Source organism: Microcaecilia unicolor, chromosome 3, assembly GCF_901765095.1.
Source record: "Microcaecilia unicolor chromosome 3, aMicUni1.1, whole genome shotgun sequence".
NCBI lineage: Eukaryota > Metazoa > Chordata > Amphibia > Gymnophiona > Siphonopidae > Microcaecilia > Microcaecilia unicolor.
In genome coordinates this window covers 384956072-384981167 of record NC_044033.1, presented here as the reverse complement: position 1 = coordinate 384981167, position 25096 = coordinate 384956072, and the positions used below count along the sequence as shown (strand labels likewise).

The 25096-nt window shown below is 41.6% G+C and overlaps 2 protein-coding genes across 5 annotated transcripts in view; one reads left to right on the top strand and one right to left on the bottom strand.

Moving 5' to 3' along the window:
• CLU (clusterin) overlaps window positions 1–1258 on the top strand; it is a 43604-nt gene extending 42346 nt beyond the window's left edge. For both annotated transcript variants that reach the window (XM_030198664.1, XM_030198665.1), the window contains exons 8-9: window positions 124–299; window positions 1018–1258. In XM_030198664.1, the coding sequence (XP_030054524.1) occupies window positions 124–299; window positions 1018–1027 (186 nt within the window). In that variant the 3' untranslated portion in view covers window positions 1028–1258. The remainder of the gene's footprint in view (window positions 1–123; window positions 300–1017) is intronic.
• Window positions 1259–2746: 1488 nt separating this feature from the next.
• On the bottom strand, window positions 2747–24638 carry LOC115467022. Of its 3 annotated transcripts, XM_030198666.1 has the most exons (7): window positions 24478–24638; window positions 23187–23366; window positions 21059–21109; window positions 13225–13285; window positions 10700–10735; window positions 8195–8413; window positions 2747–3821 (listed from the first exon to the last, which is right to left on the bottom strand). In XM_030198666.1, the coding sequence occupies exons 1-7, from the start codon at window positions 24541–24543 to the stop codon at window positions 3589–3591; spliced, it is 846 nt and encodes a 281-aa protein (XP_030054526.1). In that variant the 5' UTR covers window positions 24544–24638; the 3' UTR covers window positions 2747–3588. The 3 variants fall into 3 exon arrangements, with proteins under 3 accessions (XP_030054526.1, XP_030054527.1, XP_030054528.1); XM_030198667.1 differs by lacking the exon at window positions 10700–10735; XM_030198668.1 differs by lacking the exon at window positions 23187–23366.
• Between the last annotated feature and the right edge of the window lie 458 nt (window positions 24639–25096).

Sequence of the window (25096 nt, the reverse complement as noted above, 5' to 3'; positions counted from 1 at the left end):
GTTTATATAGTTTTATTCTGGGTATTTTTCTACATTTTTGTTCCAATTAGTACTATATGACGTTCTGTCTGAGTAAAGTCTCAGGAAGACTTAGCTGTATGTTTTTTGTTTTTTTTTTGTTAGATACTTCTTTCCAAGACAAAGACAGACGAGGGCGTGTCCGACACTACTGTGACAGTGCAGCTCTTTGATTCTGAGCCTATTACTTTCACAATCCCAGGAGACATTCCAGTTGAGGACCCCAAGTTTACAGAGCTCATCGTAGAGGAGGCTTTGAAGAACTATAAGAAGGGAGTCGTGTAAGTTGTATTTTTACACAGGCTTGCAGTGGATGTGCACCACCTGGAAATTCTTGGCCATTAGGGAAAGGCTGGTTTTCTTTCTTTTTTTTTTCATATTAAACAGGCGCACTATCTCCTACTAATGTAGGAATGTGCCATCTTAATATAATTTATCATTCACCTTGGAAGCAGTGCACAAATTGTGTAGATTGTTCTTCAAAGCCGATGCCAAAATCTACTCATACAAAAAGGTGTAAAAAGTCCACACGTACTTCGGGCCTGTGGTATGTTTCAGACTTTAAAGTGGAAGTATGCACATGCTTTCTCTTTGGAACTTAGTCAAAGCCTATGGAGCAAAGCTTCCCAAACATAAGTTTCAGAAGATGCAAAAGGAGAACACACTAATGTGGCAACGTCAGGTCTCTTGTGTTAAACAACCCTTTGGTGTGTGACCTTCATTTGGGATCCATCTTGTTTTTCTTACTGTACTGAATCTACAGATCTGTTTTGCCTCGGTTGTGGACTAGACTGTTTCTTAAGTCACTAGGACAGGCTTATAAAACTGCCATGGATAAAAAGTACCTATAGAGTGGGACTTCATAACAATGATCCCATCCAAAGGAAGCCAACATTCAAAATTCCACATGACCGTTAGTTTGCCAAAACATCACAAGTAAATTATTCTAGCTTATGATACATTTAAGTTACTTTAACATGCTGTTGTCTGTCTTTACAGAACTGCCTGATGCCACAGTTTGAAACATGACTGGAAACAAAGCTTCTGCAACACATTCCGACATCAAACCAGATAATTCACACTGCTAAGCTTTTGTAACACTGAGGAATCAAACACTGTGCTGACAATTCCTGAGATCCACATCTACCTTAACATACTAACTATAGTATTAATTGCACTCCGCTGTCTAATGGTAGGGACCAAACTAAGCTAAATAAATAGACCATAGACAATCTCAAAATGTGCCATTTATTGTGTATTTTTTGAGTGTGGAACTTTTTTGTTAAAGGGCTTGCCAAGGATTTCCACTTGATTTAAGGTCAGATCTGCTAAGATTTTAACCTCCAACTGAAGGAGTCTTGTTTTCTACTAAGAAAGAACTACAACTATCAGGAAGTTTTGGGATGGGAGTTAAAAAAAAATGTCTTAGGGCATCTGGGTCCGACTGGTGAATGTCAATCATATACAAAATAATATTCTTTGGTTTATTTCTGCTGTAGTGACTTCAAAATATTTTGAGATCTAGGAGTCCAGGTTTTCACTATGGGGGGGGGGGGGGGGGGGGGGGGGGAGAGTATTAATCAGTTAGAAATAAACAGTTACCTTACTGATGAAAAAGGTATGTTACCACTGTGCTTTAAAGCTATTAAGATAATATGTGGATAGATTAGAATCCAATATAATTTTATAAAAAAAGATAAGACAATAAAGGAAGGTGGAGGTTTTTCAGACTTATGATGGCAGTAATCCAGTAGCTATTAGTGCTGTCACTGATTGAAACTGAAGTCTTTTCCTCCACGTGGAGGGGCATAATCGAACGGGGCACCCATGTTTTCCTGAGGGGCGGGGAAACCCGTATTATCGAAACAAGATGGGCGTCCATCTTTCATTCGATACGGTCAGGGACGCACAAATCTCAACATTTAGGTTGACCTTAGAGATGGTCGTCCCCGATTTTCGGCGATAATGGAAATCGAAGCTATTTGGTCGTGGGAGGAGCCATTATTCATAGTGCACTGGTCCCCCTCACATGCCAGGGCACCCTAGGGGGCACTGCAGTGGACTTCAGAAAAAGCTCTCAGGTGCATAGCTCCCTTACCTTGTGTGCTGAGCCCCCCAACTCCCCCCCCCCCAAAAAAAACCCACTCCTCACAACTCTACACCACTACCATAGCCCTTAGGGATGAAGGGGGGCACCTAGATGTGGGTACAGTGGGTTTGTGGTGGTTTTGGAGGGCTCACATTTACCACCACAAGTGTAACAGGTAGGGGGGTTGGGCCTGGGTCCGCCTGTCTGAAGTGCACTGCAGTACCCACTAAAACTGCTCCAGGGACCTGCATACTACTGTCATGGAGCTGGGTATGATATTTGAGGCTGGCATAGAGGCTGGAAAATTTTTTTTTTTTTTTTAGGGTGGGAGGGTGTTAGTGACCACTGGGGGAGTAGGGGGAGGTCATCCCCGCTTCCCTCCAGTGGTCATCTAGTCATTTAGGGCACATTTTTGTGGCTTGGTCGTAAAAAAAAAAAAGGACCAAGTAAAGTCATCCAAGTGTTCGTCAGGGACGCCCTTCTTTTTTCCATTATTGGCCTAGGACGCCCATGTGTTAAGCACGCCCCAGTCCCGCCTTTGCTATGCTTCCGACACGCCCCCGGGAACTTTGGTCATCCCCGCAACAGAAAGCAATTGAGGACGCCCAAAATCAGCTTTCAATTATGTTGATTTGGGTGACCCTGTGAGGACACCCATCTTCGAAAGATGGGCGCCCTTCTCTTTCGAAAATAAGCCTGATAGTCAAATATCTAATTGTAAAATTCACTGGGAATATTTTAAAATACAACTTGCCATTTTGGTTGTATATGATAATTCAGATAAGCTAGTAAGCTAAAAATATTTAGTTGAAAAATACATTTTGTATGTAATTTTATGCACACAGCAGAGAAACTTTCTAGGAGTGCAAAATGTAGGCAGAGCTAGGATTTCCACATACACTTTGATTTTGTGAAGTATTTCAAAAAGGTGGTAAATAAATCCTAATAAATAAAAATTATCTTAAACTCCCCACACAAAGTAGCATGTATAACTGCGCAGGTAGGGGGATCACAAGCCTTTCCTCAGCGCTATGCGTGGCCTCTTTAACAGCCATCGTAAAGTACAGACCACACACTCGTCTGCTTTCCTGGTTCATGGATAGACTTGTGTGCATGTGTGAAAACCTGTAAGCATGTCCTGCTACAACTAAAACATGAACAAAGAAAACTCAAGCTAACAGGAGACAAATAAAATCTAAGACAAACTTTTCAGTCACAATTTTGAAGTATTTTATATACCCAACTCCAAAGTCTGAAATATCAATTCTTTATGTTTGGAAGTTTCTCTCATTTACTTGGTCAAAAGTCGACCGACTCATGGAGATGAACTCTATAAACGGTAGTTTCTTATTTTACTTTGTACTACAATGCCTAAAATTCAGCTTTCCCACAGTATAGCTCAGATGAACGGGCCTGCTGATCCCTGCCCACACAGTTCAGAGTGAAGTGTCCTGGATTTCTGCGCAAGTTGTGCTAAATTCCTAATTCACACATGTCTCCTTGCTGAGCAGTACCAGCTGCTCTATACTGGAAGCCACCGACGTCACTGCGGTTGTGTTCATCTGGCAGCTGTACAGACCTGATCCCTGGGAAAAGCGGCAGTCCACTACACTGACAAGGGAACTGTGCTGGGTCTGACTCTGGCTGGCTGTGTACAGCATCAGGTTAGGATTCGGGGCATGATGCATCACAACCAACACAACCTTCCGGTGACCTATGTAATACAAAACAAAAGCAAACAAAGCCATTACCAACAGGGGAGGGGAGGGGTCAGAGGAGGAATAGTTTTCTAGAAAAGGTAAATAATACCCAATTCCCTTGCACCTCTCTGATAATGAACTTCCCTTTAAGTTGTGGACTATTGTTTCTATGTTTTGATGCAAGGTAAGAGTAATGAAGAAACAAGAAATACTTTGGTCTTAATGAAGAATCCAAAATCCAAACCTCCTTTCTATTCTTTACCCATCTTGGTTACATTGAAACTGAAATCACACTCTCTTCTAAAAGAAAACAGTATCCAATCCTGTTTTGAATGCCTAGCCTACCCTACCCAGGTAGGGATCTTTGTCAGCAGAACATTACCCGGGGGGGGGGGGGGGGGGGGGGGGGGGCAATATAAAACTTTTTTTTTTCAAATGTGCACATTTTCCCCTGGATTCTATACAGGTGGCTCAAAAGTGAGGCTCATGGCAAATGCGTAGACATCTTAATTGGCACTAGTTTTGACTTAACGTGCACATTCTATAACACTGCACACCTAAATGGTCTCACTTGCAACCCCAAAATGAGTGCAGCCATTGGCGGGGGGGGGGGGGAAGAGATTCCAAAAATTTAGATGCAGTGTTACAGAATACCAGTGCCCAACTTGTTCGCCAGGAGTTACACCAAGTTTCAGCAGCTGTAAATCCTTGTGTCCAAAGCTGGGCACAGGAATCTGTACTAGTCCTTATTCTATTAAAGGACTCAGTCTGGGGGGGCCTTTTATGGAATTGTGCTTAGCACAGATTTTTTTTTTACAGAATCTGGCCCTTTATGCCAACTTTATACAGGCACAATCCAATTCATTTAAATTATCATAATGGGAACATCAGATGAAGAGCTTAATCAGTATAATAACTGACACTGTCATCTTAAATCCTTCATTGGTCCATGGTATCAGTTGCTACACAGTGAGATGGTTATCAAGCTATACACTGCTACCTTTATACATATGTATGTGCCTTTGTAAACCAGGTTGCCGGAATAACCTCCAGTAGTACACAATAGTCCTGCACAAAGTTATACAACAGGGATGTTGTGCACAGAGACCTTTCCATTCATTTTTGGGCAGTTATACAATTTTCCAGATTTTTGAACCTTAATTTGGTTAGTTTCAAACTTTATCGCTAACAAATATGTTAAAGCACGCTAATGTTCGTAAATTGAGTTTATGCACATTATTCTGAAGTATAATGCAAGGTAAATCAAATTTTCACATACTATTAACTTATTTACAGTATACTTACAAAATAAATACACATTAACACATGCATATCTGCAGTGCCAAATTTATGTTTACATGAACGTTACATGTATGTTATAAAATATGCATGCACCTGATATCACCTGTGCTCCACCCAAAACGGGCCTCCAGCAATACCTTCTCACAATTTACAAGAAGTCAGCATATATGTGTGTGCACACACTTACACACAGTTTTAAAAACAAGTCATTACCCACGTGTAAAACAGGTTTTACATATGGAAAATGCTTTATAAAATTGTTCAATGAGGGGCATTTTCAAAAACGATGTACCCAGCTGAAAACTGAATACTCGTTCTTCAGGTAAAGAACATGGGGGGTGGTGGGGGGAGTGGAAATCAACAAAGCATCTGCTTTTACCTGAGGAAATGTTAGTGGGGTTAGCTCGGAGGATGCAACAAGGTGCATGGATTTGCATTTTCAAAATGTGAAGGGAAATTAAATATCTCAGTGCCCACATTTACATGGTACTCGTGCCTGTAAATATACAGAACACTGTCACTTCTGCAGCTAAGTGTACACTCAGGCATGTTCAGTGGCACAGGGTGACTAAGCACTATATTACAATGACGCACTAAGTGGCATAGCACATAAAAGCAAAGGGTGGAGCACGGAAGCGCCATGAGTGGTGTTTCTACTTACAGAATACAGTAAGTTACGCCAGGGGCGTAGCCAGACACCCAATTTTGGGTGGGCCTGGGCCCAAGATGGGTGGGCAGAAGAACTCCACCTTGTCCCACAAGTGATTTGGTCTCCTCCTCTCTCACCTGCATGCCATAGGGTTTCTCAAACATCCCCCCTCTCCCGCATACCTTTTAAATAGCAGATTTTCACTGGCAGCGAGCATCAATTAATACACACTGCTCATGTTGGCCCCACAGTCTTCCCTCTGATGCAACGTTCTGTTTCCACATAAGTGGGAATACATCAGAGGGAAGGCTGTGGGGCCAGTGTAAGCAGTATGTATCAGTCACTGCTCACTGCAGGTGAAGATCTGCTATTTACAAGGTAAGTAGGAGGGACAGTTGTTGGGAGTTTTCGGCTGGTGGGGCTTGGGGATCCCTGCCAGCCACACCATAGGTGTACTGCTACTGGGTGGGCCCGAGTCCAAGGTGGGTGGGCTCGAGCCCACCTAGGCCCACCCTTGGCTACGCCACTGATTTATGCACGCCCTTGCTGCAGTTATGTGCCCGCATTTACACCCAGGTCTATGGTGGTGTAACCGCAGCTGCATAAATGCTGGGTTATGCTAGTATTCTATAGCAGTACCTGGACATCCAGATTCCTTTTTTATACAATAGACTCTCACTGCACGGCATCCAGGGCTGAATTAAAACATAGGCAAACTAGGCACATAGCTAGGGCCCATTAAGTTTATGGGGCTCGGTGCGATGCCTTTAATTCAGCCCTATATTTAAAACAATTTCTGCCTCCAAGAGCAGTCCTGGACCTGGTATCAGTTTCCCTTTCCCCCTGGACATGGCATTTCTTCTTTGCCCTCCTCTGGACCTGGTATCTCTTCATCTCAGCCCTCTCCCTCCAGAAGGGTCCTTTACACTTGTTTTGCCTTTGCAGCCGGCAGTACTACATATATACTGCCTCTAGCCAGCCAGGACCTTCCCTCTGATGCAACTTTGTTTCCAATGGGGCAGGATGTTTAAGAGGGGAGGAAGGTTTAAAGGACTGTCTGGGGGACACGATAGAGAGAAAAAGACCTCAGGACAGTGGGGGGAGGGGGCAACAGATGCTGGGACCGGTGTGGGAAGGCAAGGGGAAGAGAAGGAGATGCTGGATCCATGGGGTGGGGAGGAAGGAAGGAAGAGAGAGAGAGGGATACATGCTGGACTCCTGGGGAGGGGACAGGAGGAAGGGAAGAGAGAGGAGAGAGATGCTGGACCCTGTGGGGGAGGGCAGGAATGAGAAAAGAGAGAAGAAGAGATGGTGACCCTGGGGAAGAAGGATAGGAAGGAAGAGAGATGCTGGATCCTAGGGGGCACACAGGAGGAAGGGAAGAGTGAAGGGTGAATCTGGAAATGGGGAGGGGTGATAAGGTCACTGAGAAGTGATGCTAGATATACAGGATGGATAAGAACATAGAGGGGTGATGCTGGACATGTTGAGGGGGGCGGGGGAATAAGGACATAGCAAGGGGAGATGATGGACAGAATGGATAGGGATACAGTGGGAAGATGGATGGTGGACTTTGGGTTGGCCACCCTTGGCACCTGCAACATCTACCTTTCTCATTCCTTGATGCAACAGCTTCAGCAGTTCCTAGGGTAAGTTATGTACACATGATGATGTCACAATGTAAACATGCCAACAACTCAACACGACAATTTAACCTTTCCAATGTATGCATGTTGATGAGGTCACATTGCTGCAGAGGGGGCCTAGTGTTCCCTGTTGCCTAGGAAAAACCAAAGGGTTAATACTGCCCTAGCAGTATGTGATGCCTAAAAGGAGACACATTCTTATAGAATGCTTACCTATGTGTGGTGTATTTCAGGGATAAAATATCTACAGAAAATGGAGGTGCAAGTCAGTGCAAAGGGTGTGAGAGAAGTACCTATGGACTCTGCACCTACCTGAATAGTTGAGAATTGCACCTATAGTACTCTTTATATGCCATACTAAAAAAAAACAGGCCTTCCACTATACATTTTTGATTATGTGGCCCTGCAAAATATGCTTGCTATACCATAAAATGTACCCACATATCTTGCTTTGTATACCCTTAGAGCTCCCCATGAGGACCAGGCCTACCCAACCACTCTCCCTGTGGTCTGTAACCCTAATACAGTACAGACCTTCTTAAATGCCACAGGCTGCCAAACATTTCAAGAGAAGGGCCATATATGACATTTTAAATCACTAGGCGGGCAGATGCGGTGTCTTCCTTTGGAATTTTGCTGAGCTGGGGTGGGTTGAGCTTCAATAAACTAAAATGCTTGGGAAGAAGGAAGCATAGCTCCCAGAGGTCCAGCATACATAAGATTCACTCTCCCAGCAATTACTCTAAACATCAGGGAATTAACAGGCCCAAGGGAATGCAACTCTACCTACTTGAAATATTCTCCAGTGCATGGTGGATATCGGTCCCAGCACGTGAGACAACAGGGCAGAAAAGCAGTAGCGGTTCATCGGATTCATGGTTGTAAACTTCTCTCTGGAGGTGGATTCCACAACCCTGAAGGCATTCGGCTACTTGGTTTAGGAACTGTTGTTCTGAATTAAAAGTCTGCCCAGTAACACAAACTTGTAGAGTAATGACTTCCATACAAGCTGTACACAAACAAACAAAAAAAATGATTAATGTTTATGTACTGACTTTGATTTATGCAGTCTGTTATTAGAAGAAAGAAAAACATTGGGTGTGACAACCAATAACTTCCAGTGGCACACAACACCGTAGTCTAAAGAACACAGTGGAGGAGGGGCTTGAACATAAGACTAGCCATACTGGGTCAGACCAATAGTCCATCTAGCCCCGTATCCTGCTTCCAGCAGTGGCCAATCCAGGTCACAAGTACCTGGCAGAAACCCAATTAGTAGCAGGGCAAGCAGTGGCTTCCTCATGTCCATCTCAATAACAGACTATGGACTTCCTCCTCCAGGAGCTTGTCCAAAACATTTTTAAACCCAGATACACCAACCACTGTTAAACGAGCTCCAGAGCTTAACTATTCTTTGAGTGAAAAAATATTTCCTCCTATTTGTTTTAAAAGTATTTCCATGGCTTGAGGACCAGGGAAACCAAGGTTTAAGTGGAAGTAGAGGAATAGACTAATAGTTAGTGGGCTGAGAACCTGGGGAACTGGATTCTTAACATCTTATGTCAATGCAATCAATATTGTTTCGGTGCTGTGAAAATTCCTAAAACCATTTTGAGATGGTAACAATATATTTGAATTAATAATTAAAAAAAAAAGTTGAGAGGCCATGGAAAACTCAATAAGTTTTGTCAAAAAGGGGATATTGGCAACCGGTCTAAAACTAGATGGCTGAGAAAATTCAAATCCTGATGCTTTCAGGATGGGAGTTAACAAAATATCTCCAAGCAACAGAGAAAACTAGCCATAATTTAAAATAAAATTCATCGTGGGAGTCTTTTACTAAGCAGCGGTAAGCCCAACGTGGGCTTACTCCTCGCTAAGCTGGAAGTACCGCCAGGCTACCGCAGCAGCCCGGCAGTAATTCCCACCCCAGCATGTGCCGTTGGTGTTTACCCAGCAGTAATTGGGCAGTGCCGCACGCTGCCCGGTTACTGCTGGGTTAGCACAGGAGCCCTTACCTCCACCTCAATGGGTGGCGGTATGTGCTCCCCCAAAAATGGCCGCATGGCCATTTCTTAAAAAAAAAAAAAAAACACCTCTGCGGTAAAAGGGGGTTCAGCGCGCATCAAAAACACCTTTTGCCACAGCTTAGTAAAAGGACCCTTATATAAGTTAATCAAGTAAATTCTCAGGAGGTTCAGAACATAGATATGCATCTGACATTCATCTAATGGGCAGCGTGTTTTAGAAAGAAGTTGACTATTAAAACAATATCAGAATCGGAAACTGCTGAAAAAGATGACCAGCATCTATCAGCTGGAATATCATGCAATTCCATTTCGCATTTATTTCCTCCACAATACTGAGCATTACTTGATATCTGATGAAAAGACTGAAATAGCACCTTAATTTTGTTAGAAAAGTAGGAAGCAAGCAAGCAGGGCCCCTGAGAGACAAAGCAGGACCTAGGGCAAACAATGTTAAGGTGCCTGCCACCGCACCCCCCCTACACACACACACACACTCATCCCCCAACTGGCTGGCTGGGGCAGTTTATTAATTGAGCTTCTGAAAAAAAATTACCTTTTAAAACAGCAGTTCTTCACTGGCAGTGAGCACGATCAGCCAGTGACTGATACACACTGCTCCCATTGGCCCCACAGCCTTCCCTCTGGCATGTTCCTGCCTATGCAGAAACAGGAAGTTACATCACAGGGAAGGCTGTGCGGCTGGCATGAGCAGTGTGTATCAGTTGCTGGCTGCCGGTGAAGAACTGCTGTTTTGAAAGGTATGTGGGGGGCCTTGATTTTAGTGCTGGGCCTTCCTTGGAGGCCGGGCCCAGAAAATATTGCCCCACCCCTCGGCGGCCCTAGAAGCAAGATCTATTGCTGATGGATGAACAACATTGGAAACAATAGAGAACGGACAAGCTGTCAAATGTTTCATCAGTGTGCTCCAAACCTATTAAATTATAATAATAATAGATTTATTTAGCTAATTTTATCTGATATTTATTAGTGTGTGAACACTACTTTTCATTTCTTTTGAATAAGTTCATCACCTGATTTTCGCCAAGCATGTTCCAGCTGGTGACACTCTTGTTTCATAACTTTCAAATTATCAAGAAAACCATCATTTCTTACTTATTCTAGAGAAGTATTTAATAGAAAAGATACTAAAGAATCTAAAACATAAGTATTACTGTTTGATTTAACCAGGGAGGAGGCAGGATGAGTGTCATTACATGTTAGATATGGTTTCATATGTTCCCAGAAAGTGGTTGCATCAATTTTACCTCTAGAAGAAGTTGAAAGAATAAAAGATGAATCATCTAAAAAAGATAGACAATCAATAGTGTTACAATTTAAACCATCCTCTAGGTGTAAGTTAACATCACTTAATAGTAACAATCGAGGGTATTTTACAGTTGCATCAGATATACTGTATACTCATATAATGTCAAAGAAATCCCCAACCAAGAACCCATTTAAATCCCACTTTTTCCACTGGCATTCCTTGTGATCTTGTGCAAGTCAATTCACCCTCCACTGCTTCAGGTGCAAAATTTGGGCATGGACCTACCTACTGCACCTGGATTATAATTTTTAATTTGGAAAGGTGAGTAATTAAATCCTAAACCATAGTTCTCTCCCACCCACAGATGTTCTTACACTTTTTAGATGTTCTAGAACTGGCATGTTGTTTCATTTTAAATATGTGTATACTGTTATATTGATAGTTTCGATTTTTGTTATATATCTTGTTTGTTTTGTTACTGTTTTATTATTCGTTGTTAGGGCTGTTTATTTTTCTTTGTTATGGCTGTTTATTTTATGTTCATATTATTGTTGTATTGTAAACTGGACCAGTGGAATATAAATGTTGGGGGTCGATATTTAGCAGCACTTAAGTGGACAGGAGACGGTCCTGCCTGCTTAAGCCACGCTGGGTGGGCTGGGAAAAATATTAAACAGAACTTAAGTGGACAGAGCCACTGAAGATTGGCTCTGACCACTGCAGCACTCTCTTAGTGTCGGAGCGGTCTGTGGGCAGAGTCAGGGAGGAGCCAGGAGTTTTGCAGGCATCAGCGATTCTCAGTGCCGGTGTTCACATAGCTAAGCAGGCACTCTGAGCTCCACAGACAGTCCTAACTTTGCCCAGGTTAGCTTTGCAGGTACAGCACTGAGTATCAGCTGTACTCACATAAATTCCAGGCATGCCAATGACCTTGATATTTAGTGGTCCAGAACTGAATAGCCAGGTTCAATTTTGCCACCAGAAGCGAGCATTTAAAGAAACACTGACCTCTGCTGGCTCAATATTGACCTGGTTATAAACAGTGGCACAGTTAGGACTGAATGGGCCCTGGGTAGTGGGGCTGTGGGGAGAAGGAGGGGGAACTGAGAAAATCTTTTTTTTTTTTTGGGGGGGGGGGGGGGCAAGGCACGTATGAAAACTTATGGGTATTTGAGGCAGAGTGTATGTAGATGGATATCAGGGGTAGAAATGTGTGGGGGGCCAGGGTTTTGGAGTAATGGGTGGAGGGGGGGTGATACATGTGAGGTTTGTAAAACAGAAGGGTGCAAGGTGTGTCTGCTGTGGATGAGATGTCTGAAATGTGGGAAGAGAGGCTTGTGTATTCAGTTTTTTCTACCTCCACCTGCTGGTAGGAAGGATGACACCCTTCCTACCAGCAGGTGGAGCTGACACTACCCCCCCCCCCCCCCCCCCCCCCCGTTTACAAAGCCGTGGTAAAAGCTGCCATTCCGCTAATGCTGACAAAGCCCATTCGGCTTTACCATGCGGCTTTGTAAATTGGGGGGTATGAAAGCAGAGATATGCATATATTTTCAAGAACATTGCTTAAGCAGATTTTTGGCATTTATGCGCATGTGTGTTGGTATTCTAATACTTGAATGAAGAAAGAAGCTTGTTATTTTTTAGCACATGCTTATGGTTTAGTGCTGTGACCTTCCTGCACATGGAGGGTGGATAGGGAAGAGCTGACAGTCTGATTTTGTTAAATGTACAGTTGGGAGATAAGTGGCTCTCAGAGAAGTTTGTGATGTAATCGTAAATTTTAGAGACATGAATACTCTTGAGAATAGTGACAAAGGGAGAAATTTTCTGATTATCCAGGGATACTCTGTCCTATAGGACTTAAGTTCCTTTTTAAAGGCAGACACTCTCCTTTTTCCTTCCTCTTTCTCCCCCCCATCAAGTTTCCCCAGAAAAGTCCACATATTCAAAAGTAGCCACAGACTCTGCATCAGCTGTATTTGGAGGTTAGGTCTGTGGGGAAAACACAACCCCTTGGAATTCCTTTCTTCTTGTAAGTTAAACATATACTCTGCACTGAGGATGGGAAATTTTCAAATCGTTTTACATGGGTAAAGATGTTTAAACACGTAAAACACTTTAAAAACTGCTCTCAAAATATAATCTGTACTCTAAATGGTAGTGCTTTCTACTTTGATTTACGTGGAGGTTTTTCAGCCAATGAAGAATTGGAGCCCCTGGAGTCGCAAAAATTGAAACGGTGACTGGGGACTTACAGAGACTTTTCCTTCACAAATTAAATGAACTAGACAGCACCATAACACAGAGACCACATGTAAATTGTTGTGAAGTAGTCTTCTTGATATTGGGCTTGAGTTCTTTCAAGTACTCTAAATGGTCGACATTTTTTATTAGTTCAAAATATCAAAAGATACTGTAATTTATGCTGTTTGAAAGGTTGTAGTATTTATAGCACAAGGATGACATAGCTGTGCCCATGTGCTTATCTGGCAATCAAGAAAATAATAATTTGGCACTTACTGTCCTTCATGGAATGTTCTTCATTTTGTGTCTGCAATGTGTCCGAAGCATCAGAATATTCCTTTAAATAAATAAAAACAAAGAGAAAGAAAGTAACTACAATTATAAGGTGAATTATACAATTCTAAGCAATCTGACTGGTTGAAGCACAGAGTGTTAACTCCCAAGAGTCAACTAATTTCATAAGTTTGTATCCTGATCTTTCTTTTAAATACAAATTGCATATTTTATACCACTTTAGCAGTAATCCCCTTTGGGCAGGGCATTTATTGTCAGTTAGTAGCATCGGAGTTGCAAAGAGACCTAATTTGAAAAAAAAAAAAAGATTTTGACCTGTCCTGGCTTTTGAACCTTTATCCCAAGGTGCTGTGGTATTTTCAGCCCTGCTTCTTGCATTTGAATTTAGTGCTGCAGAAACCAGAATACATCAAGACAGGTTTGTCAGAAAATCTCCCTCCTTGAACTCAGTCTAATGGTATTTGTGGGCTCTTTCAGGGTAAAGGGCCCTTAGTTCTTGCAGATAGGGAATTATTGCCTGATCAGTGCTGTCTGTTTTATAATAGAAAATGATTCACGTTGTCCTTAACAGCAGCCACGAGACCGAAAACATTGGCAACCAGTGTTACAGAGAGTACCTGTAGTTAGTCCTATATTTCAACCTGTCTGGGTGATCCCGTAGCAAGTCTGCTTTCCAGAATGTCCATACACTGGAGCCTCATTATATGCAAATTAAATTTCATCCATAATCACTGAGGATATCCTTGAAAACATGACAATGCTGTGTGGTCACTAGAACAGGTCTGGCCAGGCCTCATGTAAAATATAGCACATCTTGGACTCTGAATGCCCGAATTGTGATGTCCCTGAATGAGTTTGGAGCTAGATTAAGGGGGCATAGTCAAAATTAAGTGGGTAAATTATGTTCTGCCTTTGAGGTATTCTATATGAGATTCCCATGGTAATCTAATTTCTCTACTACCTTGGCACAAGTCAAGGCTGACCTGGTGTGTGTTTGTCTGCTGGTGCCCCTTCCTGGCTTTTTGGTGAAACACAAAAATGCTATTAAAAGCACACCTACACCCAAATCCTTTCTTTCATCACCTGAAAGCAAAAGTGCTGTACATGTGCTTGATGTCAGCCAAAATGAGACATGAAGTAATATGATACTTATAAAAAAAATTAAATTTGATGATACATCAGTAACATAGTGAAATATCAAAGCAACAGTCTGGGATTGAAGAAGGTCTTACAGCAGAGTACTGAAATACATGTCTATCTCATTTCATGCAAAAATTGAATATATGACACTGACTTTCAGGTGAAGTTTTCTATTTTCATATGCTGCTGCATTATGTCTGATTTTTTCACTTAGTTAAGGTGGGTGATTGCAACCCCATAAGAGGTGTAATTTTATAAAGCTTGTAACAGGGTGACTAGATTAAGAGGCTGTGCAGGTACTTAGTTAAGCACCATTCTCTAAAAATGCAGGTGCCTTTGTGCCTTTATCAAATGCTAGCACACAGCCCAGAATACAGCAGCCAGACTCATCTTCGGAAAACCAAAATATGAAAGTGCAAAACCCTTACGAGAGAAACTACACTGGCTCCCACTCAAGGAACGCATTACTTTTAAAGTATGCACATTAGTCCACAAAATCATTCACGGCGAAGCCCCAGCCTACATGTCTGAGTTAATAGACTTACCACCCAGAAATGCTAAAAGATCATCCCGAACTTTCCTCAACCTCCACTTCCCTAACTGCAAGGGCTTGAAATACAAAGCGCTGCACGCGTCAACCTTTTCTTACATGAGCACGCAGTTCTGGAACACACTGCCGCGCAACCTGAAAACGATCTACGAACAAACCACCTTCCGCAAATTATTGAAGACACATCTTTTTGCTAAAATCTACGGAAAGAACCAAAACACATAAAGTCCACACTCACTGTTCAGTAATGCATCAATACATCCACTTCTGAATTCTCATCCCCCGAAATCTCAACACACTCATACCTTTACCCACAGAGGAATGTATACCATATGTTTTCTTGTTATTATATATTGCCCTTTAGTTTCCCGTTGTTTCCTTCCAATGTTTCACTGTTCTTTTCCATTGCTACATTCCTTAACGACATTTGATTTTGTCTCGTATAACTCTTCACAATGTAATCCATAACCAAATTCTAACAAATTGTATTTCCATTATTCATAATGTATTGTAAGCCACACTGAGCCCGCAAAAAGGTGGGAAAATGGGGGATACAAATGTAATAAAATAAAATAAATAATAAATAAATGGTGGAAACTGTGCTTTCAATGTAGTCTTAGACATTTAGACCTGCATGTGAGCTGGTATAAATATTTGCACACGAAGTCTGCAACTACACACGTTGACTAAAGTACTTTCTAATCCATGTGTACCTCTGAAAACTCTGCTTATGTTGCACCCCAACCACTCCCCCCCACCCCCCCCCCCCCCGGTATACCTACTGGTACAGCACACACTTTCTTGAAAAGGGGCACCATACATGTGACCATATACAAACAAAACCCTTTATCTTTAAATCTTTTTTTGTTGATGACTGTCACAGAATGCCTAGCCACCCAACTGGGGCTACCCCGCGGCTACTTAGAGGGTCTATACCCAGGCACAGCTCAGGTCCGCCTGCACCTGCCGCTTGTGCTCTACACTAGCACCCTCCTCCCACTGACTGGGTCCCAACCACCTCTGGGTGAGTCTCCTGCTATCAAGGTATTCCCCAGTGATTTCTAGGTTACTGGGGCCACACTCCCAGTGGTCCTACAGTTCCTAGAAAGCATTCACAGACCCAACACACAAACCACCAGGATTCTTAGTCAGTCCAGACAAGCAGAGGCAATAGACTAAAAAATGTTTAGTGTCATGAAAAATGAGAACAATGAACAGAAAAGGTGTAATCAGCAAACAGTAACAAGTAACTGAATATGGATCAATTATAACACATATTATCTAAATTGTACCTGGGGAGTTCAGGACATATAGCTGCTCACAAGTTATTAAATATAACTGTTCACAGGGCCTCAGCAAAGAGATCTTTCTCTCTCTTCTCCCTGGCTAAGACTGGAGAAAAGGCCAGTACATCCTAACTGAAATTGAGCTCCTGGGCCAATTAGAAACCCAGAACAACATGTTTTAAAAGTAGCTAGCTACATCACTGCAGGTTAACTTCTCTGTGTGCTAACTAAAGAAGGAACAATCATTTCTCTGTAACAGCTTTAAACATAAACATGCACCACCTGATAGCCAAACTAGAGAAATACACTTCAAGAAATAATCAATACAGTTTGCAGGCTTAAAACCCACTGTTTTGTCACAATGACAAACAAGAACAGTGATCATAAGGTTTTAGATTACTCAACCTCCCCCATCCCCAAACCCATAACAGAGAAATACCCATCAAATAATAAATTAAGCTGCAGAGGGCCTGGACTCTTATGACCCTTCTACATCAAGATAACTCAAAACTGCTTGAACTACTTCTCCCATCCCCTCCACAAAAAAAGACACTCTCCGCAACCTCTTAATGAGTGTTCAATATCCCGCTGCTGGCCTGTGGGGGAAAAGTATTGTACATAATGGTACCACACCAACAGAAAAGCTTTGGTTGCTTTGGAGATGATCTGGCTACAGTTTTCTCCAGCAGCATTAGTGAGTGAAATTTATTTCACCAGGTCAAGATGACCTTTTTACCTACGACTCCAGTTTCTGAAAAAATTGTTGGTTCCCCTTCCTCTGCCACACAAAAGCTTCATAATAATCTACAAAAAAGCCCATTGGGGAAACTGAAATAGGCGAATGGAGAACATCTTCTAAATATGTAATAATAGCCCTCCAAAAGGCGTGTATCTGCTGGCAAGACCAGAAAGCATGATAAAAGGAATGAACTTCTGTGGTACATTTCATTTCTGACAGAGAGGGAATTCCACCCTCCCCATTTTAAAAAGTTGTGCCTGAGTTCGGTAAGCCCTATGTATAATACGAAATTGACACGCCCTATAATCCTCATTTATAATAACAGTGGGGATTCTCTTAAGTAAGGGCAGAAGCTTCAGAGTAGCAGGTGACTGATGTAAATCCTCATACCACCTTGAAGTTACATTTGACAACTCTCGATGTAGAGAGAACTGTAACAAGAACTTATGCAAGGTAGATATCAAAAAACTGTCCACTCCAGCCTTAGCAATGAACTCAAACAAAACCCTTTATAAAATGACTCTCTAATGCCCATTTTACACGCAGAGCAGTGCCTTTATAGAACTACAGGACCACCTAGAATGTAAAAAAACAGGCACATGAAGGGAGTATGGCTCCTTATAAGCAATCTATATGTATGCGGTTCTGGGAGCACCATCTGGGTGGAACAGAGGAGGCTCTGCAATATACCCATGTATTTTATAAAATAAACAGTTACACAACACAGGCCCTTATCTAAGAAGCCCTATTCACAATGGACTAGATTCCATAAATTGCACTTAAAAAAAACCACACGCTTAGTGCTATTCTGTAAACCACATCTAAGTTAGGCGCAGTTTATAGAATACGTGTAGCAGCCAACCCGCAACTAAAATGTTAGCGCAGCCAATTATGCCAACTAAAACCTGGTGTAAATACCCGCACGTAACGTAGGCGTGGATCGAGCATATTCTATAACAGTGCGTATAATTTTCAGGAACGCCCACAACCCGCCCATGCCCCTGACCCCTTTTGTGATCTGCGCATTAGAATTTACTTGCACTATTTTAAAGAATATGCTTAGAAAGCTGCGTGTGTAAATTCTAATTTGTGCCAATTAGTGCCAATAATTGCTTGCTAGTGGCCAGTTATCAGTGCTGATTAGCTTGTTAAGTAATTAAATTGCATGCGCAAATCAGCTAAGCGCACTGATTTGCGTATGCAACTTTAGTCGCTGTTTATAGAATCCGTGGAATATGCATATGTAAATACCAGCATTTATAAGTGTATAACCTGATTTCAGAAAGTCGGTATTCACATGCAGATAACAGTACTATCTGTAGATTGCAAGGGGGCATGATTTTGGAGTGTCTAGGGTAGAACCAAAATCTACCTGGGTCTTCCCCATTTCACAAAGGAAATACATGTGTATTTTCCAATACCTGAACATCAGGATTTACACATGTCTATGTTTTGAAAAGTGTTCATTTGGGACTGATCTTTACTGGAGGAATTAAGGAGCTCTCCCCCTTAACTCCCCATTGCATATGTTCCCCTTCCTAATTGCAGATGTATAAAAACTCTATGTGACATCACTGGACACTTGCTTACAATGTGGTTGTCGCCTTTTTTCTTTCCTGGGCATGAGTAGGCTTACTGTTCCGTGCATGTGCAAGCGCACCTTCCCTATTGAGCCACTTGCAGAATTTTTCCGCATCTCGTTTGCATGCGATTTCCTTTGAGCGTCGATCACTATTTCAAAATTGATACATTCAACTGTGGATATAGACGAACTTGGTATTTAACGACAACTTTTGAGCATTGGAGCCTCTGTGGTGAGCTGAAAAAAAGTCTAACCACTCTGTCACTATTCATGTGGAGGGTAATGAAGTCCCAAAGAGCACCTATTTGCAGCTAATTTCTGGAATGCACTACCACATAACTTAAAATCGACCCATGAACTAACCAACTTCCGCAAACTATTGAAGACCCATCTCTTTAACAAGACATACCACAAAGACCAACAAATATGAACTCCTTCACACATACCCAGAATTGTCTTTACTGTCTGCTTGTTATATTAATATCATGCTTTAACATTATCATGTTACCCAAGATCCTTCTATAATACTAAATGTTTATTTCTTACATATCTCCATTATTCATGATATATTGTAAGCCACATTGAGCCTGCAAAAAGGTGGGAAAATGTGGGATACAAATGCAATAAATAAATAAATAATTTTATAAAGAGAGATAGGTGCCCATGTGACTACCAAATATGACTGCAAATCCTGCAAAAACAGTAGCTTAAATGAAGATGAAGATATTATGACTGCTTGGGAGCAGGTGTAAATGTTTGTATGCTTCAACCAAAACCCACTGAAACCTGGGTCACAAAAAATATGTGCATTCTTGTCATCGCGTATACATAAGGGTCATTTTTATGTTAAGTTTATAACTGCCATGGTACAAATGAGCACCAAAATATTTTTAAAAATAACAGTACTAGAACCAAGTAACTCGAGGAGCAACCATCAGGAATAAAGAATTATACAATATTACATTTTTGTTCTTTATTTCTCACCCTACCCTCCCATATTCCAATCCCTTTCCAACCTTCTTCCCACCAAAGAAATATCCAATACTAATTGGTAAAAGGGAGGACAAGGGGACTCTTACTCTCCTTCCCAGCTTCAACACTGCTGGGATGTAAAAAAACAACAACCTTATGGATAACATTAGTCTGGAAAGGGTCTATTCCCTCCTTCCTGAGCCAGTAACCTTAAAATGCATTGAGAACTAAGCTACATGCTCTTGGAGATGAAAATTGTATATAGGCCTCTCAGGTATCTAAAAATAACTTTTTCCTCTGCAAGGAGGACCCCACGGACTGCCTCTCCAACAGCATTAGGACATGAAAAGGGTTTCACCAGCTCCAGTACAAGGGTGATAACTCACTGACCTAGATGCTTAGTTATTTTTAAAAATCAATCCCACTTTACAAATGAAAAAGCAACTGCCCCTCCCTTGGATTTGCAGGGATTCATAGTTATGTCGTAGCACATATCATTCCGGTGCTTTCAGGGTATTTTCCCATAGCTATATACTCTGTGAAGCTGACTACACTTGCACTGCTATGACCCCTGACGAAGGCTTTGAGCCGAAACACGGACCATGTAGGGTCTTTGTATCAGTATCTTTTCGACTAATAAACTCTTAGATGCTCTCCTTGTTTGCCTTGGTCATTTGGATTTCTCCTCACCTCCACCCTCGCTGGTACTGCGGATAGGGGAAGTCACAGACCTGTGATCTTTTCCAAATAGTGAAAGACAAAACCCCTGAAACATTTTTAATTTGGGACATGTCCAAAAGGCTTGAAAGAAAGAGTTACACTTTAAACAGGTAGGCGTATCCACCTGACCAGAGAAATGTGCCTGCTGCTGTAAAATACACATGAAATAGTACCTGGAACTGACACTCACTAAATTCCGCTCTCACTGAGAGTTCGGGAATCCTCTGTATTAAATAGTAAAAATCAAAGCAGCATTTCCTAATGGCACATACAAATAGAAAATGCTTTATAAAATTACCCCACAGTGGAGGGGCAGAGGGAGGGTGCAGCAGCAAAACTATTTACATAACAGCAATATGCAGCCACTATGGGTACTTCTTTTTAGGCACCCCAAAACTGTGCCATGATAGCCCAACCAGATTCTATTAGAGGATCACTAGCGTAAACCACCATCGATGTGCCTTACATTTATACATCTGCAGTTATACTAGCCACAGACCTGGTATAACTGTGGGTGCCCAAAAGTGGAAAGGGCATAAATAATTACTATATTCTGGACTTCTTATATAGGTATCCTGTTATACAATCAGGCCATTGAGGTGGACATTAACAGCAGTCTCCTGAAAATTTACAACTACAGTATTTCTGGACCAAGTTCTTAAATGAACACTGGGAATTTCTGGATATTTAATATGGAAAAGTGGGTTTTTTTTCCTGAAATTACAAAACTCCTTCCAATTCTTCCAGCTTTAAAATCTTTCTTGCCCCAAGGCAAATTCCCTACTATGCTCAAGAAATTTTGTGATGAAAATTCTAGTGAGACATACCTCTGCTATGTGCACCGTCTCAGGAGCAGATTCCACTCCCTTAGAGAAGACCTGAAACAGGAGAAGAATGATTTTGTAAAAGTGATTAACACAGACAGGTCAATATTCAAAGGGACTTTTGCGTTTAGCAGTCACTGTTAAGTGTATAGATCCTCTAGTCACAAATTTTCAGTGCCATGCTATGGACAATGCCACCCAAAATTCCCTCTAAATACTCTAGCACAAACCAGATACTGGTGGGGTAGAACGAGGGTGCTCCACATAACTATAAGGTAACACAAAGTAACACAGTAAATGAAGACAAAGACCTGCACAGTCCATCCGATCTGCCCAACAAGGCAGCCACAGCCACACACGCCACTCTGTGTAGGTTATAGTCATTCATACTTAAACACTGTTTGGCAATTTGTCAAGATGCCAAACAACTATACGCAGTTATATATAACATAGTAACATAGTAGATGACGGCAGAAAAAGACCTGCATGGTCCATCCAGTCTGCCCAAGAAATGTGCCACTTTTTTGTGTATACCTTACCTTGATTGGTACCTGTCTTTTTCAGGGCACAGACCGTACAAGTCTGCCCAGCACTATCCCCGCCTCCCACCATCGGCTCTGGCACAGACCGTATAAATCTGCCCAGCACTATCCCCGCCTTCCAACCACCAGCCCCGCCTCCCACTACCGGCTCTGTTATCCAATCTCGGCTAAGCTCCTGAGGATCCATTTCTTCTGAACAGGATTCCTTTATGATGCAGTTTTGAGACAATATATATTAGAAATACTGTTAGCAATACTATTGGATAACTTACTAATTCCAACATTAAGATGTCTTCTCCTCGACTTGATCTTCATCTGTCTTTTGCCATTTATGGGACACAGATCATAGAAGTCCAACTGGCATTGGCCTTAGTTCCCAAATACTCTTGCCCAACATAACAGCTCAACAGCCAAGTTTTGTTTCCATCCCATGTTTATCCCACATATATTTTAATTCACTTACTGTTTTTGACTGGCCTAATGGATAAAGCACTAGCCTCCTATGCTAGGAACTGTGGGTTCAAGTCCCACCTGGGATAGTTGTTTTTTTTTTTCAGGTAAAGAGGTGATATTCAGCCACTGTCCATATAGTTATGTGATTTAATTTTGTACATACTTACATAAAGAGGGTAATTTTATAAATCATTTTCATGCCTAAAATGCTGTTTTGGGCACAGTAGGTATGCTCAGTGGAGAAGTTAGGGCAAGGTAGCAATTTACACACAAATTTTATAAATTACAGTGCATGTGCTAACATTTACACCTGCATGATGTCCGCACCTTCAATCTAGGTGTGATTTCTGCAGGATTCATGCTGGTATTTTATAAATACACATAAGTACAGTACCTATGTATTTTTACAGAATAGGCTTAAATAGATACTTTCTCCATCTCCAAACCTTGGTGCTCTGTTACAACATTACCTCTTTTCATATATATTCAGCACTGCTACTTATCAGTATCAATGCTGAATAGACACATTTTTTTAAATGTTGCACCACTGGGTTTGAATATTGACCTGACTCATTCAATGTACTTCATGTCCTTGAAAGTCAAGGGAAAGTTGACTCAAAAAGGCCAGTATTGGGCACACTTCTATGGTCTGTGTCCCAAATACAGTACAACAGAGCAGACTTTTAGTCTGTGTCCTGATTACAGAAAGACAGATTTGGATAGGCTGGAGTGGGCTTTGACAGAAACTCTAGGAATTGGGAAGTAGGACCGGTGCCGGGCAGACTTCTATGGTCTGTGATCCAAGAATAGCAAAGACAGATCAAGAACAACCTTGTTTGTTTGTTTGGTTTTTTTTGTCACATTCATATTACATGCTATGAGTGTATCTCAGAGGGGGAGGGGAGACACTTTAAGGTTGATAGCGAGTAAAATGTTTTCAGTTTGCAACACCGTTGGATCGCTGGTTTAATCAAGTATTGACAATGAATGTGACTATGCTGCAACCAAAATTATGAAACCAGTCTGCCATGATTGTGTGAATGCCCTGTTTTGATGCTATCATATACTATGTTACTATGAGGGGTTGGGTGCAGAGTGTGACACATTCTGTGACTGAGTGCAAATCTATACAGTACTTGGATACAGTATTTGCAGATGTGGATGGAACCTCTTCGAGGCTTCTCTTGCTTCATGTGGATTGCCTTGGGTAAGACACCAAATTGGACTGATGTGGAAGCCTGTGTCAACTGGTAGTGAAAACTGATTACGTCCTGCACTTTGTGAAAGCTGGCAGTGATGATGAAGAGTTCCAAAACCTGCCAACACACCAGAAATGAAGGAACTACAAGTAATAGACTAAATTTGTTGATGCCAAATGCAAAAGTGCTTCAGTATATTGGTATATTGTGCTCTACTAGTTCTTTTTCTAAGGTTAAATAATGTACTGGCTCTTTATAAATACTGCTTAGTAAACCTTTTGGGTATTAGCCATAAATACATATGCAAATTATTGTGCGAGTTCATTTTCTGGAAATGTCCTCTCTATGGGTGTAAGAATAAGCGGGTAGAAACATGGGACTGGGACTTGATATACCGCCTTTCTGTGGTTACAATCAACGCGGTTTACATAATACCTACAGGTACTTATTTTGTATCTGGGGCAATAGAGGATTAAGTGACTTACAAAAAGATTCTGGGGAGTGGGCAATGGGGCTAGGAAATGAGAGAATGAGCGAGGGAGGGGATCTGAGGCTATGAGAGTGTGCAAGAAGGGCTGAGGGGATAGTGAAAGAATGAGTGAGATTGGAGAGGGTGACAGTGAACATGAGAAACTGAGATGAGTGATCAATAGTTTTGGCATCTATGCTATGCCTGCTGGCTGGAGGAGAACCGCCTTGGTGAGAGACAGTCAACTAGGGTGGCAGAATGTGCAGAGCTGGTAGAAAAAGCGTCATATTTAAGTAAGTGTGCATTAGCTGTTGCAGAGAAGCAACAGAACCAGTCTAGGGGAAGGACAGGGAGCATGAGGTGCAGGCGGAATGCAAGCTAATTTTCAGAGGGTGTTTTTACGAAATTTAAAAGTATTAATGCATTAGCCTTTTGTATTGGGTTCTAAATATTCTTATGATGAAAAAAACTACAACGAGCTTTTAGACGTTAGAAAAATATATATTTTAAGAGTCCAGCTGCACGACGTTCTTTTCTGTAACTTTTAATTGCGACACAGTCAATGCGGCAGCAGAAGGCTCTGCAGAGCAAGGGGAAAACCGGATACCTATAGGAATCCATTAAAAGCCGTGTCTGATCCGGTTTGTTATTTGCTTTTTTACCCAGGCTATGCCCTCACAGGTATTGGGAAAGTCCAGTCTCGTAAAAGTAGCAGCGATACAAATAAGTGTATTTTTAATTTCAATGTTTTCTTCTCACCTCAGTCTTCTGGGATTTAGTTAGGCTTTCCCAGATGTTGTCGAAGAAGGTCTTTATTGTATCCATGTTGTACTATTTCCTAGCTGTAATTCCTCTTTTCATGCTTTGTGAAAATCCAAGCAGTTTATAGTTGACATAATAGAAAGTGAAACCATGACGTGTGCTGGAGGAAGGGTTGTGCGTACGTATGGAACGAAGTCATGCTCAAGGAGGTTTAATAAACAGGAGTGGATGTGAGCCTATCTAATCCATTCTAAGCAAGGAAGCCAATTAGGCTCGTCTAAGTTTCCGCTTCCCAGCGTCGCCGTCATCCCCGTTCGCTCAAAACTAAGCAAACATATGAGCTGCTGCATCCACATTGTCGTTTTTTTTTTTTGTTTTTTTTTTTTATTGTTGATGCATCGGTAGCAAGTCTAAAGCTGTTTCAATTGGATAGGCAGTGCCTTAAAAGGTGGAGGACAAAAGTTTGTTTTTACTTATTGGACAGCTTTTTAATTTATTTGAAAGCTTCCCATATGTAGATATAAATATCATGAAATAAAAATTGAATATCACTAAAACAGCTAAAAAAATTATTATAGCTGGTAGAAACATCAATTTTAAACTCTGTATTTTTTGC